Source organism: Mastigoproctus giganteus, chromosome 2, assembly GCF_048544385.1.
Source record: "Mastigoproctus giganteus isolate SK-2022 chromosome 2, ASM4854438v1, whole genome shotgun sequence".
NCBI lineage: Eukaryota > Metazoa > Arthropoda > Arachnida > Uropygi > Thelyphonidae > Mastigoproctus > Mastigoproctus giganteus.
This window is the reverse complement of record NC_143576.1, coordinates 267,508,526-267,523,999: the sequence shown is the minus strand read 5'-3', so window position 1 is coordinate 267,523,999 and position 15,474 is coordinate 267,508,526. Positions and strand designations below refer to the sequence as shown.

General features: G+C 39.4%; 1 protein-coding gene across 1 annotated transcript in view; it reads left to right on the top strand.

Moving 5' to 3' along the window:
- The window catches only part of LOC150090458 (uncharacterized), a 246,823-nt gene that overhangs the window by 164,672 nt on the left and 66,677 nt on the right, over nt 1-15,474 (top strand). Inside the window, exon 4 of the mRNA XM_090390323.1 lies at nt 12,736-12,801. Coding sequence (XP_090246449.1) covers nt 12,736-12,801 — 66 coding nt within the window. The remainder of the gene's footprint in view (nt 1-12,735; nt 12,802-15,474) is intronic.

The following is a 15,474-nucleotide window of genomic DNA, read 5'->3' as shown; positions in this document are numbered from 1 at the left end:
TGGAACTTTTTTTTTTTTTTTTTTTTACTGGATCCTTCTTCCCATATCTTGAATACTTTACTTAGCATTAGTAGAGGCATTTGATGCAAGAAAGCAAGCTTATGCAGCATCAGCCAAAAAAAAAAAAAAAATTATAAAAATAAATAAATAAATAAAAAATAACCACTTCCACTTCGCCCCTCTGTACGTTCGAAATACCTGTCCAGCTGAGCCCTAAACTTATTCAGGCCATCAAGTTCCACGACAAGGGATGGAAGACTGTTCCACCAACCAACCAACCACCCGCTGGCTAAAGGCAAATTTCCTCACGTCTATCCTACATCTGTCTTTCCTCAATTTGAATTTATGCCCTCTCAGGTTTACATAAAATGTAAACCAACAATTTACGGTTTGCATTTGTCAATGTTAAACTTCATTTGCCACCTCTCAGCCCATCTGCTCAACCTTTCCAGATCCTGTTGCAGTAGCATAGTGCGAGTAGTGTCCTTGACAACCCTGCCAACCTTCGTATCGTCTGAAAACTTGGACATTAAGCTTGATATCCCATCATCAATATCATTTATAAATACAGAAAACAATAATGGACCCAATACTGAACCCTGAGGGACTCCACTAATAACATTAGTCCATGATGAGCAGTGTCCATTGATTACCACTCTCTGTCTTCTCCCCCTCAACCACTCCTTTATCCAAAGCAGCAATTTGCCTCCAATGTCACACTGCTCCAATTTGTGCAGAAGTCTTCCCTGTGCAACAGTATCAAAAGCCTTTCTAAGATCCAAGTATATAATATCAAAGTTATTCCCTGCATCCAGTTCTTTTGTGACTGCATCATAGTATCCAATCAAATTGGTCAGGCAAGACTTCCCTTAACAAAACCATGCTGTGTCTGAGCTATAACTGAAGTCTTGTCTAGATGATCCTGCAGTGCTTCTTTAACCAGTGCCTCCATTAATTTTCCAGGAATAGAATTTAAACTAACAGGTCTAAAATTATTTGTGTCGCCCTTCGATCCTCCTTTGTGAATTGGGGTCACTTTTGAACATCTCCAGTCCATGGGTACTTCCCGAGTCCAAGGAAGCTCTCATAATTATGGCTAAGGGTTTGCTTACTTCCTTTGCTGCCTCCTTTAATATAACTGGATAGATCCCATCCACCCCGGGTGCCTTTCTTGTATTTATCTTCAACAATTTCTCCTCCACTTTACTCTCAGTTATTACAAGATTCTCTAGCTTACTGCCAGAGTTGAATACACCTCTGGCATTTCCCTCGCTGAATAACTCCTCATGTGTGAATGTCGATGCAAAATATTGATTTAGTTTGTTAGCTACCTGAGCAGGATCATCAACAGTTGACCCATCGGTATCAAGTGGACCAATCTGATTCATCCCCTTCTTTCTAGAGTTCACATAAGTAAAGAACTCTTTGCATCCCTTGCCAAAGCATTAGCATTAGCATTAGTAGAGGCATTTGATGCTAGAAAGCAAGCTTATGCAGCATCAGCCAAAAAAAAAAAACCCACTTCCACTTCGCCCCTCTGTTCGTTCAAAATACCTGTCCAGCTGGGCCTTAAACTTATTTAGGCTATCAACCTCCACCACAAGGATGGAAGTCTGTTCCACCAACCAACCACCCGCTGGCTAAAGGCAAATTTCCGCACGTCTATCCTACATCTGTCTTTCCTCAATTTGAATTTATGCCCTCTCAGGTGATTTTTCTGAGCTAGAGGAAGAATCCCGTCAGCATTGAGCATGCTTAAACCATTCAAGGCTTTATACACCTCTATCAGATCACCTCGCTGGTACCTAGTCTCCAGACACTGTAATTTGCAAAACTTAAGCCTTTCTTCGTAAGAGCACCCCTTTGTTCCATTCACTAATCTTGTTGCCCTTCTCTGTACTCGTTCCAGCAGCTCTACATCCTTCTTGAAATGAGGCCTTTAGACCGTATACAGTACTCTAGGTGTGGCCTGACCATTGCCTTATACAATGGAATAATCACCTCCTTATCCCTGCTGGAAAAATTCCTGTATATCATTGACAATACTCCATGAGCTAGTCTTGCAGCCCGTCTGCACTGCTCAGAGAACTTCATATCTGCCTGCACAACCACCCCCAAGTCCCTTTCATTCTCTACCACTGTCAGTGTAGTACCACAGAGTTGATACGTTGCTCTGGGGTTGCTGTTTCCCATGTGTAGTACTTTACATTTGTCAATGTTAAACTTCATTTGCCACCTCTCAGCCCATCTGCTCAACCTTTCCAGATCCTGTTGCAGCAGCATAGTGTCAGTAGTGTCCTTGACAACCCTGCTAACCTTTGTATCATCTGCAAACTTGGACATTAAGCTTGATATACCATCATCAATATCATTTATAAATACAGAAAACAATAATAGACCCAACACTGAGCCCTGAGGGACTCCACTAATAACATTAGTCCACGATGAGCAGTGTCCATTGATTACCACTCTCTGTCTTCTCCCCCTCAACCACTCCTTTATCCATAGCAGCAATTTGCCTCCAATGTCACACTGCTCCAATTTGTGTAGCAGTCTTCCATGTGCAACAGTATCAGAAGCCTTTCTAAGATCCAAGTATATAATATCAAAGTTATTCCCTGCATCCAGTTCTTTTGTGACTGCATCATAGTATCCAATCAAGTTGGTCAGGCAAGACTTCCCCTTAACAAAACCATGCTGTGTCTGAGCTATAACTGAAGTCTTGTCTAAATGATCCTGCAGTGCTTCTTTAACCAGTGCCTCCATTAATTTTCCCCTTGCCTCATGTGTGAATGTCGATGCAAAATATTCATTTAGTTTGTTAGCTACCTGAGCAGGATCATCAACAGTTGACCCATCAATATCAAGTGGACCAATCTGATTCATCCCCTTCCTTCTAGAGTTTACATAAGTAAAGAACTCTTTGCTGTTTTTCTTTGCATCCCTTGCCAAGGATTTCTCGTAATCTGCCTTCGCCTGCCTAACCTCCTTTGTAACTTGGTTGCATATCAACTTGTATCTATCATAGGCTTCTGTGTCATGTGTTAATTTGTAAGTATCCCATGCATTTTTCTTCTCTGCCATATGCCTCATTAGTTCATCTGACATCCATTTTGGCCTAACCCTTGAACAATATTTCTTAGTTGGTATGTAAAGCCTAGTAGCTTCCGAGATAAGTTCTTTGAATGCTTCCCATTTTGAATTTGCTGTTGGTAACATCATCAGTTGGTCCCACTGTATAGAATTTAAATACTGTCTCAGTCCATCGTAGTCGCCTTTACGGAAGCAATAACCCTTCCCTTTACCCCTAATGGTAGTTACCTCTTTGAGTAAATCCCACTTCAGCACACTGTGATCACTGCCACCTAGTGGTTCGTTTATCTGCAGATTCTTAATGCATGAAGAATCAATGCTGATAATCAAATCAAGAGTATTACTCCCTCTAGTTGCCTCCCGAACATGCTGATGTAGAAAACAATCATCCAATAAATCCACAAAATGTACTATTTTCCTTTACAGTTCCCCCACTTTATATTGGCTTGGTAATTCAGTCTATAATTTTTCTTAATTTATCATAGTCTCTTGGATTTTAACATTCTTTCACCGTTCATAAATCTACTACACTTCTTTTTCTACTTTGCTCACCCTGCTATTTGCTGGCACTTTGTATAACTATCACATCCATTTATGCATATTTAATTCAATATATTAATACAACTTTTTAATTCAACTTATATGTATATGCATAAATATAAATTTGTGCATATTTAGGAGTTCCCCAGGGTTCTTTGTTGGGCCCATTGTTGGTTTGCATATTTATCAGTGATATTGATGGAGGTATATCAGGTTTAATGTCCAAGTTTGCCGATGATACAAAGGTTGGCAGGGCTATTAACAACAGTAATGACCGTATGCAACTCCAACTGGATCTAGATAAGTTGGGTAAATGGGCTGAGAAGTGGCAACTGGAGTTTAACAATGACAAATGCAAAGTACTGCATATGAGTAGAGTGTGTTTAGTGTCAAACGGCACCAGGGGTTTCCCCCATCTCCGTGTGCTATACATTGTGGGTGGGAAACAGAACACTGTCGATGCCAGAGGTTTAAAAGTGTATGGATTTTGTAATATGTGTAGTGTCGTGAACCGTTGTTCCTCTGGTCATTTAGCCGCTGGGCCCCTAATGGGACCCAACATTGTCCACACTGCCTCATGGAGGCAGACCAGGTACACCACTATTATAGTTATTTACTGTGGCAGGGCCGGCCACCTAATTTCCTTAGATTTCAGTGGCTAGGACCTAAAAAAATAATAAATAAATAATAATAATAAATAAAAAAATTTTAAAAAAACCGTTATAGTTATGGGTCAGCCAAAAAGAAGTACTATTTATGCAAATAAATGTTAAGTTTTTGGGTGTAGGGCTCAAGCAATTTAACAATGGTTCAGACACTAGTAATTATAATTAAAAGAGAGAGAGAGAGGGGGGTGGGGAGACTGAAGATTGGGGGGAAAAGACAGAAATAAGGGGTCCATAAAGAAGATGACCCCCCAAATCAGTGGAGCAGGCCCATGCCTCACCAGAGGGAAGAGAGGGGCGACGAGGGGAGGAGGAGCCCAGAGGTTACACCCCCCCCCCCCCCCCCGCCCGGAGAGTGGAGGCCACGCAAGGGAGCGTGGCTTAAAGAAAAAAAAAAAAAAAAAATTTTATAGAGTCCCAAAGGATGGTCTTGTATCTGGGTGAGAGCCAGTTTCGTTGAGTCTAAGGATGGTTTGTTTAGTCGTGGTGCCTCTTCTTGATCCCTGTAGATAGCAATAAGTGTCCTCCTTCGTGTGAACAGTCCCTGGGCGAATTTTGTCAACTCCTTATACTCCTGTTGCAAGTCCAACAGGTTTGATTCCCTGTCGCGAAGGAAGTAAGTCACCTTTGTCATCAGGAGGCAGCGGAGATCCTCATAGTTTCACAGTTGTACATTATGTGAGACCATATCTCCACTTCCCCACAGACACAGCAGGGATCGTTTACTAATTTAAAACTGTTTAGTTTGGTATTCAGGTCCCCGTGACCTGTTAAACGATACGTAGTGTACAGTCCAGAGTGAAACCATGATAGTGCTTTTGGGTATAATCTTCTGACATCAGGCAGAAATTTCCTCGTTACTTCCCCTTTTGTGGATAGCAATAACCGAAGAGAAACGTACCAACTGGGTGGTACTACACTCAGGGAAGGGGAAAGTGAAAAAGACCTTGGGGTAATTGTGCAGCCAAATATGAAGTTTGCTGAGCAGTGCAGATGGGCGCCAGGGCAGGTCATGGAGTTTTGTCAACGATATATAGGAATTTTGCTAGTAGGGACAGGCAGGTGTTAATCTCGTTATACAAGGCAATGGTCAGGCCACACCTAGAGTACTGTGTACAGGTCTGGAGGCCTCATTTTAGGAAGGATGTGGAGTTGCTAGCAAGAGTACAAAGAAGGACAGCAAGATTGGTGAGGGGAACAAAGGGTTGCTCTTACCAAGAAAGGCTTAAGTTCTGCAAATTGCAGCGCCTGGAGAGTAGGCACCTGCGAGGTGATCTGATTGAGGTGTATAAGGCCTTGAATGGGTTGAGCAAGCTGAATGCTGATAGGATTCTTCGTCTTGCTCAGACTAAGAACCTGAGGGGACACAGTTTCCAATTGAGGAAAGATAGTTGTAGAATAGATGTGCTGAAAATTTGACTTTAGCCAGCGGGTAGTTGATTGGTGGAACAGGCGTCCATCTTTTGTTGTGGAAGCTAATAGCCTAAATAAATTTAAGGCTGAGCTGGACAGGCATTTGGAATGAATGGAAGGATGAAATGGGAGGGTATTTTTTATTACATTTTTTTTTATGCAGCATCAGCCAAAATAGGCTGATGCTACATAAGCTTGCTTTCTTGCATCGTATGCCTCTACTAATGCTAATCTTATAATAAGAGAATATGCGGAAACAAAAGGAAATACTTATTATTTAACATCTAAATACTAATAGTCAGTTCACAAAACCCACATTACTGACAATAATCACAGTTTAATAATATGAAATTCACCAATTAAAATTTGCAAAAAAAAAATATATATATATATATATATATATATATATATATATATACAAATTATAATCAAACATGCAAGTACTGTATTGTAATAAACTTATTCTTCTTTGCTTTTTTTTTCATGTGTATCAATCACTTCATTTTAAGTTTTTCCCATAATTCATTCGGGCCCTCTAAGTTTATCTTCATGCAATATTACAGTACAGATGCATATATATAATAAAAAGGTTATAAAGTGTATTGGTTATAGGTTGTGACCAAACCATCTTGTTTGCGGTATACAAAGGATGAATTAGCCACAAATAGACCCTTGCTGTCAAAAAAACAAATAAAGGGAATGTGACAGCCATAAAGCAAAATAGCTGACAATTGAATTAGTGGTTGCAATGGAGTCTCCTCTCTCCCCAGACATTTAGCCTTTCCCTGAAAGCCATGGGACACTTTATAATTACAATAGCAACCATCAGGAACCAATTCAGACAAACCTATTCGCTGCCTATGATATTGTTTGTGGTATACAAACAAAGAATTAGTCAAAAGTAGACCGTTTGTGTGAAACACTATCAAGATGAGATATATGATGAGAGCCTTGTCGATCAATTAGGCCCTGGAAAGATTGTGCAAGGCTCAAGGGGTAGAATTTTTTTCAGCCTGGACTGTACTTGTTAATAGGAGAGATTGCTTCTACAGGGATGGGATACACTTAAATAGAAAGGGTGCAAGAATATTTGCTGATGCTATCGAGGCAGTGTTAGGTGGGTCGGAAAACTGCTAGCTTGGGGGGAGACAAAGACCAATAGATTGACAGTAGCCACTGGCAGAGGTGAAAGAGATTCTTGCACTGCTTCCATTAGAATGAGCAGAAGCCTGGAAAACAAGATGCATGGTATTTCAGAGACTGCTGGGAGCCATTGCGGTACAAGTAAACACATGGGTTGCGTTAGGGAAGCTAAGAATAGAAACAGGTGCAGGTATACTTGTGTGTACACCAATGCTAGGAGTTTAGTAAATAAATTTGATGAATTTGAGGTATTGCTCAAAACATCAAAGGCAGATATTGTTGGGATATCAGAGACGTGGTGTCACACAGATATAAGGGATGCAGAACTGCAATTTGGGGAGTACAACGTCTACAGAAAGGATAGACAGGATAGGAAGGGGGGAGGGGTTATGCTATTAGTTAAAAAACACATAAAAACCAAGGAAGTGAAGCCAGTCGACATCGCTGGACAGCGCAGTGTTGAGTCAGTTTGGTGTGACATAAGCATTGGGAGATCAAAATTGAGAGTAGGAGTGTGCTATAGGCCTAATGACTCTGATGAGTATAATAAGGAACTGTACAGGGAAATAGAGTGGGCCAGTAAATCAGAGAGTCTTATAATGGGAGATTTTAATTTCCCAGATATTGACTGGAATTTGGGGGCTGGTTACTCACACACCAGCAGGGCTTTTGTGGATTTATGGGATGATTGTTTTCTACATCAGCATGTTCGGGAGGCAACTAGAGGGAGTAATACTCTTGATTTGATTATCAGCAGTGATTCTTCATGCATTAAGAATCTGCAGATAAATGAACCACTAGGTGGCAGTGATCACAGTGTGCTGAAGTGGGATTTACTCAAAGAGGTAACTACCATTAGAGGTAAAGGGAAGGGTTATTGCTTCCGTGAAGGCGACTACGATGGACTGAGACAGTATTTAAATTCTATACAGTGGGACCAACTGATGATGTTACCAACAGCAAATTCAAAATGGGAAGCATTCAAAGAACTTATTTTGGAAGCTACTAGGCTTTACATACCAACTAAGAAATATTGTTCAAGGTTTAGGCCTAAATGGATGTCAGATGAACTAATGAGACATATGGCAGAGAAGAAAAATGCATGGGATACGTACAAATTAACACGTGACACAGAGGCCTGTGATAGATACAAGTTGATTTGTAACCAAGTTACAAAGGAGGTTAGGCAGGCGAAGGCAGATTACGAGAAATCTTTGGCAAGGGATGCAAAGAAAAACAGCAAAGAGTTCTTTACTTATGTAAACTCTAGAAGGAAGGGGATGAATCAGATTGGTCCACTTGATATCGATGTGTCAACTGTTGATGATCCTGCTCAGGTAGCTAACAAACTAAATGAATATTTTGTATCAACATTCACACATTAGGAGTTATTCAGCAAGGGGAATGCCAGAGGTGTATTCAACTCCGGCAGTAAGCTGGATAATCTTGTAATAACTGAGAGTAAAGTGCAGGAGAAAATGTTGAAGATAAACACAAGAAAGGCACCTGGGTGGATGGGATCTATCCAGTTATATTAAAGGAGGCAGCAAACGAAGTAAGCAAACCCTTAGCCATAATTATGAGAGCTTCCTTGGGCTCAGGGGAAGTACCCATGTACTGGAGAAGTGCAAATGTGACCCCAATTCACAAAGGAGGATCAAAGGGCGACACAAGTAATTATAGACCTGTTAGTTTAATTTCTGTTCCCGGAAATTTAATGGAGGCACTGGTTAAAGAAGCACTGCAGGATCATCTAGACAAGACTTCAATTATAGCTCGGACACAGCATGGTTTTGTTAAGGGGGAAGTCTTGCCTGGCCAATTTGATTGGATACTATGATGCAGTCACAAAATAACTGGATGCAGGGAATAACTTTGATATTATATATTTGGATCTTAGAAAGGCTTTTGATACTGTTGCACATGGAAGACTGCTGCACAAATTGGAGCAGTGTGGCATTGGAGGCAAATTGCTGCTATGGATAAAGGGGTGGTTGAGGGGAAGAAGACATAGAGTGGTAATCAATGGACACTGCTCATCGTGGACTAATGTTATTAGTGGAGTCCCTCAGGGTTCAGTATTGGGTCCATTATTCTTTTCCGTATTTATAAATGATACTGATGATGGTATATCAAGCTTAATGTCCAAGTTTGCAGACTATACGAAGGTTGGCAGGGTTGTCAAGGACACTACTGACACTATGCTACTGCAACAGGATCTTTAAAGGTTGAGCAGATGGGCTGAGAGGTGACAAATGAAGTTTAACATTGACAAATGTAAACTACTACATATGGGAAACAGCAACCCGAGAGTGACGTATCAACTCTGTGGTACTACACTGACAGTGGTAGAGAATGAAAGGGACCTGGGGGTGGTTGTGCAGGCAGATATGAAGTTCTCTGAGCAGTGCAGATTGGCTGCAAGAGTAGCTCATAGTGTATTGTCAGATATATAGGAATTTTTCTAGCAGGGATAAGGAGGTGATTATTCCCTTGTATAAGGCAATGGTCAGGCCACACCTAGAGTACTGTATGCAGGTCTGGAGGCCTCATTTCAAGAAGGATGTAGAGCTGCTGAAACGAGTACAGAGAACGGTAACAAGATTAGTGAATGGAACAAAGGGGTGCTCTTACGAAGAAAGGCTTAAGTTTTGCAAATTACAGTGTCTGAAGACGAGGCACCAGCAAGGTGATCTGATAGAGGTGTATAAAGCTTTGACTGGTTTGAGCATGTTCAATGCTGATGGGAATCTTCCTCTTGCTCAGAATAATCACCTGAGAGGGCATAAATTGAAATTGTGGAAAGACAGATGTAGGATAGACATGAGGAAATTTGCCTTTAGCCAGCAGGTGGTTGGTTGGTGGAACAAATTTCCATCCCTTGTCGTGGAAGTTGATAGCCTAAATAAGTTTAAGGCTCAGCTGGACAGGTATTTCGAATGAACAGAGGGTTGAAGTGGAAGTGGTTATTTTTTTTTATTTATTTATTTATTTTTTGGCTGATGCTGCATAAGCTTGCTTTCTTGCATCAAATGCCTTTACTAATGCTAATTCTGAGTCTCTGATGGTATTTTTCGGTCATGCAGGCCTCAGTGTTTTTTGTGCTGTAACTGCCGAGCCTGCATCATCCTGAGGTATTTGTTGGTCTCTCTATCTGTCTTGACTTTACCCTAAGCAGAGGCATACAATGCAAGAAAGCAAGCTTATGCAGCATCACTCAAAAAAAAAAAAAAAAAAAAAACCCTCCAATTCCACTCATCTATTCACTCCAAATGCTTATCCAGCTCAGCCTTAAATTTATTTAAACTACAAACTTCCACAACAAGAGATGGAAGTCTGTTCCAGCAATCACCTACTGCTGGCTAAAGGCAAATTTCTGCACATCTTTTGAACAACTGTCTTTCCTCAGTTTGAATCTATTCCCCCTCAGATTCTTAATCTGAGCAAGAGGAAGAATCTCATCAGCATTGACCTTGCTCAACCCATTCAAAGTCTTCCAGGTGCTGCAATTTGCAGACTTAAGCCTAACTTGGTAAGAACATCCCTTTGTTCCCCTCACCAATCTTGTTGCCCTTCTTTGTACTCATTCTAGCAACTCCACATCCCTCCTAAAATGAGGCTTTCAGACCTGTACATAGTATTGAAGGGGTGACCTGACGATTGCCTTGTACAACGCGATAATCACATCTCTGCTAGCAAAATTCCTGTCGATCATTGACAGAACTCCATGATCTGCTCTGACAGCCCATCTGCACTGCTCAGCAAACTTCATTTCCAACTGCAGAATTACTCCCATGTCTTTTTCACTCTCCACTTCATTGAGTGTAGTACCACACAGTTCGTACATTTCTCTTGAGTTACTGCTACCCATATGCAGTACTTTGCAGTTACCACTTCTGAGCCCATTTGCCCAATCTAGATCCATTTGCAGTAACATACTGTCTTTAATGTCATGAACAACCTTGCCAACCTTTGTATCATCTGCAAACTTGGACCTTAAACCTGATATACCTTCATCGATATTGTTGATAAATACAAAAAACAACGATGGTCCCAACACTGAACCCTGGAGGAATTTACTAATAACATTATTCCATGAAGAGCAGTGTCCATTGATTATCACTCTCTGTCTTCTTCCACTCAACCATCTCTTTATTCATAGCAGCAACTTGCCCCTAATGCCATACTTCTTTAATTTGCACAGCAGTCTTCCAAGTGCAAAATGTATCAAAAACTTTCCTGAAATCTAAGTACATGATATGAAAATTATTTTTTGCATCCGGTTCCTTTCTTACCACATCATAGAATCCAATCAGATTGGTCAGACTAGACCTCCCCTTAACAAACTCATGCTATGTCTGAGCAAAGAGTTTTTACTTATGTAAACTCTAGAAGCAAGGGGATGAAACAGATTGGTCCACTTAAAATACATGGTTCGGCTATTGATGATCCTGATCAAGTAGCTGATAAACTGTATGCGTATTTTGCATGAACTTTCACACATGAGGAGTTATTCAAGGAGGGGAATGCCAGAAGTTTATCAAACTCTAACAGGGTGCTAAGTGATTTCATGATAACTGAGAGCAAAGTAAAGGAGAAATTGTTGAAGTTAAAGCTAAAAAAAGGCACCTGTGGCAGATGGAATCTATCTATTTGATTAGAACCCTGGTCTAATCGAATGGAGGCAGCAAGGGAAGTAAGAAAACCCTTAGCCATAATTAAAATGATTATGGTTTGTTCTGATATACCTTACAAGGTATATGAGAACGAACATTTTTTTTTTTTTTTTTTTTTTTTATGAAAACCCTAAACACGAAAGGTATCAAAACCTATAGTACTTAGTACTGTGCATGGGTTGAAGGAGAAGTATGGGGGGAGATGCCGGAAACTTTGCTCTAGAGACTAAACATGGGTTTCACCACTTCAAGCCTCCAATAAGCAAAGTGGTGGTATTTCACCGGTTGATGAAAGTCATCTACCACCTGAAAATATGTATTAGTGCCATATTAAGTTCTGGAAGAAATTATAGAGCTAATAAATACTTTGCTTTTTAGTTTAACATTAGATTTAATGTTAGAAAAATGGAAAATAATACGATTGTTTGAAAATTATTTTGTTATTAAAATGATTCGTTAATTAAAGTTTTGTTTTATTATATTGATTCAGTGCAGTTTAGTGCCTTTGTTTTACAATTTGTTCACCCTTGCATTCTTAACAATTTCCTTGAACTCTTTTGTATTGAAGATGATTTTCAAGGAAACAGTAGATAATAGAAAGTTGCAATGAGGACGCTGTCCTGTTATGTATGTGCAAGTGCACGTATGTATGTCATCTGTTGTGTATTTTGCGTGACAGTTAGCAGGTTGGTTTATTTTTGTGGTATGTATGAGGGAAATCATATCTAATAAAAATATTATGGATTATAATGCAATTGTCTTTTATAATAATACTTCATAAATAATTTGATTCAACATTTTTGTTAGACAATATGCAATATTCATGATACAATATGTTATACATATACAATAGACCTAGTAGCAGCATGACTGTGTGAAAGGCGCCTCCGTAGGCAGGTGGGCAGGAGCAGCAGTGCGTAGCACACGCTTCTTGATTAGACCGACGTTCAAGCCTGTGACTACCAGATATGGAGGATGCGGAAAGGTCAGGTAATGACCACCGCATATCCCCGGAGCAAATGGCTTTAGATGCTAATGCTGCTAAAAAAAAAAAAACCAAATAACAAACTGTGTGAAATGAATGATCAAAGGTTTTTTTTTTTTTTTTTCAGTTTCAGCTACTCATGTGAAATTGTGAATTTTCTCATGTTAAAATTGTAAATAATCAATGAAAAATTTTAATAATATAAAATATAATATTCTAGAACAGAATCTGCCATCGAGACTTGAAGTTGGAGAACATACTTTTAGATGAAAAGGGAAATGCCAAAGTGAGTACACTTTTTTATATTTTGTTTAATTTTGAAATATAAGTCAGCAGTAATTCTTATAATCTGTAATGGTTTCTTATATCAATTAAGCATTAATTTTTTTTAAAATGAGGAAGAAACATTTTCTTATTTGTTTTGTTTATTGGTTGCACCTCATGACATATGTTTCAATTTCAAACTTAGAATGCTCAATTTTATTTTAATTTTTTCTTTATAAAAAATAAATACAGACATTTTTGAGTATACATGGATGCCTTTCTGCTGTTCCTGAGATTACATTTGCAGAGCCTCTAAGCCTGAAATTAGTGACGGGAATTTTGCATTTTCATACATATTTTGGGTTTAGAGACCATCTTGTATTTGCAAGTGTAAACCTAGGAACCAGTGAAATGAAATATTGTGGCCTGTTGGAACAACCCCACATCCCAACCATACACAAACTTTAATGAATAGGCACTAACTTAAATAACAGTATTAGTTTATTCACAACCATAGTAACAGACTTCTTGCTGATGGCTGCAATTAGGGTTCTTCAAAAAGGAGCGTAATTTGCTCCAGAGAGAGAGAGAGAACAAAAATAGTGAAAAAAAGATGGACAAAATACTGAATCCCATAAACTCTGAAGGGACAAAGATATCCCATCTGAACAAAGATGTGGGAGTTCCCTCCCCCAGATATTTGCCAACATTAAGGCTCATAAGCAAGACAACTTCCAGAAGAGGTGAGCAGAAGACAGCACCTTAGGTACAGTATAGTAAAATTACCACAGGAACTCCCCCATCCTCTGCAATCCCCCAATTTCTTACATTAAGAAATTTTTCAAATTTTATTAACAGAATCTCGCAGCTTTGATTCCAGGAAGAAGATATATTGGAAGGCTTCAATGTCAAGTCTGTTTACCGACATCTATCTCTCTGAAGCTATCACTTCTTTCATTAACAAAATCACACTATATCCATTCCCATAGAAATAGTAAAATAAAATAAGCTCTGGATGGGAACTGTAGGCCAAGCCTGTTTCTCCTTTGATAAAGGTAACTAATATCCACCTTTGAGCCTAAGCATAGAGAGCCTAAGCTTTAATCACTGTGACATGTAGAAAAGAGAAAAATAATGCAGAAATACAAAATAGAGCATAAAGTCATGTATCTGGAAGCAAAAAAAGCAAATATCACCGCTTGTTACTACACATTGTTATGCAGAAACTCTAAAACAGCAGAAATAAAAGACTGCTACAAACTGATGACTTAGTCCCTCCTAACATCTCAACATCAGATTGGGCACAATACAATACTAAATACAACAAACAACCTCTGTACCATCCAGTTCTAATCAGATGATTGATATTGTGGTCATATGTCATCTGGACCTGACTCCTGGTTCAGTGCATCACAAATACAAAAGGCACAGAAACAAACCTAAGTGATGCATACAATAGCATGCACCACTTAGGTTTAGAATTTCTATCTGTTTCGATGACATTCATGATGATTAATAAGCATAATGCACAGGCAAATGTCTCCAAGAAACAAACTAAACTTCACAAGTAAATGTAGCAATAAAATGCTACTCTATATACAGAAAAGAAGATTTCCTCTTCCACTGGTGCCCACTGTGGAGTGATGTTTCTAATCAATTCCCCTGAAACATATCTACTTCAACCATCCTTAGAAGCAGTAGTCATGCGAATCTCAATCCAGTTTACACTAACAGTGGACTCATTATATCTCTTTCAAATTCATCATTTCACATACAAAATGTTTGAAAAATTAGTTACTTAACTACCACTTCCTTTGTATATGTAATGTAAGCAGATATCATCCCACGTGGGTCTGCTCAGAAAAATTAGCATGAGCATTAGCATTAGTTGAGGCATGTGACGCAAGAAACCAAGCTTATGCAGCATCAGCAAAAAAAAATAAATAAAAACCTCCAATTTCACCCATCCATTCGCTCCAAATGTCTGTCCAGCTCAGCCTTAAATTTACTTAAGCTATCAACTTTCACAACAAAAGATGGAAGTCTGTTCCAGTAATCAACTATCCGCTGGCTAAAGGCAACTATCTGCACATCTGTTCTACAACTGTCTTTCCTCAATTTGAATGAATGTCCCCTAAGGTTCATAATCCTGAGCAAGAGGAAGAATCCGGGGAGAGACTGCTTCTACAGGGATGGGATACACTTAAATAGAAAGAGTGCAAGAATATTTCCTGATGCTATTGAGGCAGTGTTAGGTGGGTTGGAAAACTACTAGCTTGGTGGGATACAAGGACTAATAGATTAACAGTAGCCACTGCCAGAGGTGAAATTGATTCTTGCACTGCTTCTATTGGAATGAGCAGAAGCCTGGAAAACAAGATGCAGGATATTTCAGAGACTGCTGGGAATCATTGGGGTACAAGTAAACACATGGGTTGTGTTAGGGTAGCTAAGAAAAAGAACAGGTGCATGTATACTTGTGTGTACACCAATGCTAGGAGTTTAGTAAATAAATTTGATGAATTTGAGGTATTGCTCAAAACATCAAAGGCAGATATTGTGGGGATTTCAGAGACGTGGTGTCACACAGATATAAGAAATGCAGAACTGGAATTTGGGGAGTACAATGTCTACAGAAAGGATAGACAGGATAGGAAGGGAGGAGGGGTTATGCTATTAGTTAAAAAACACATAA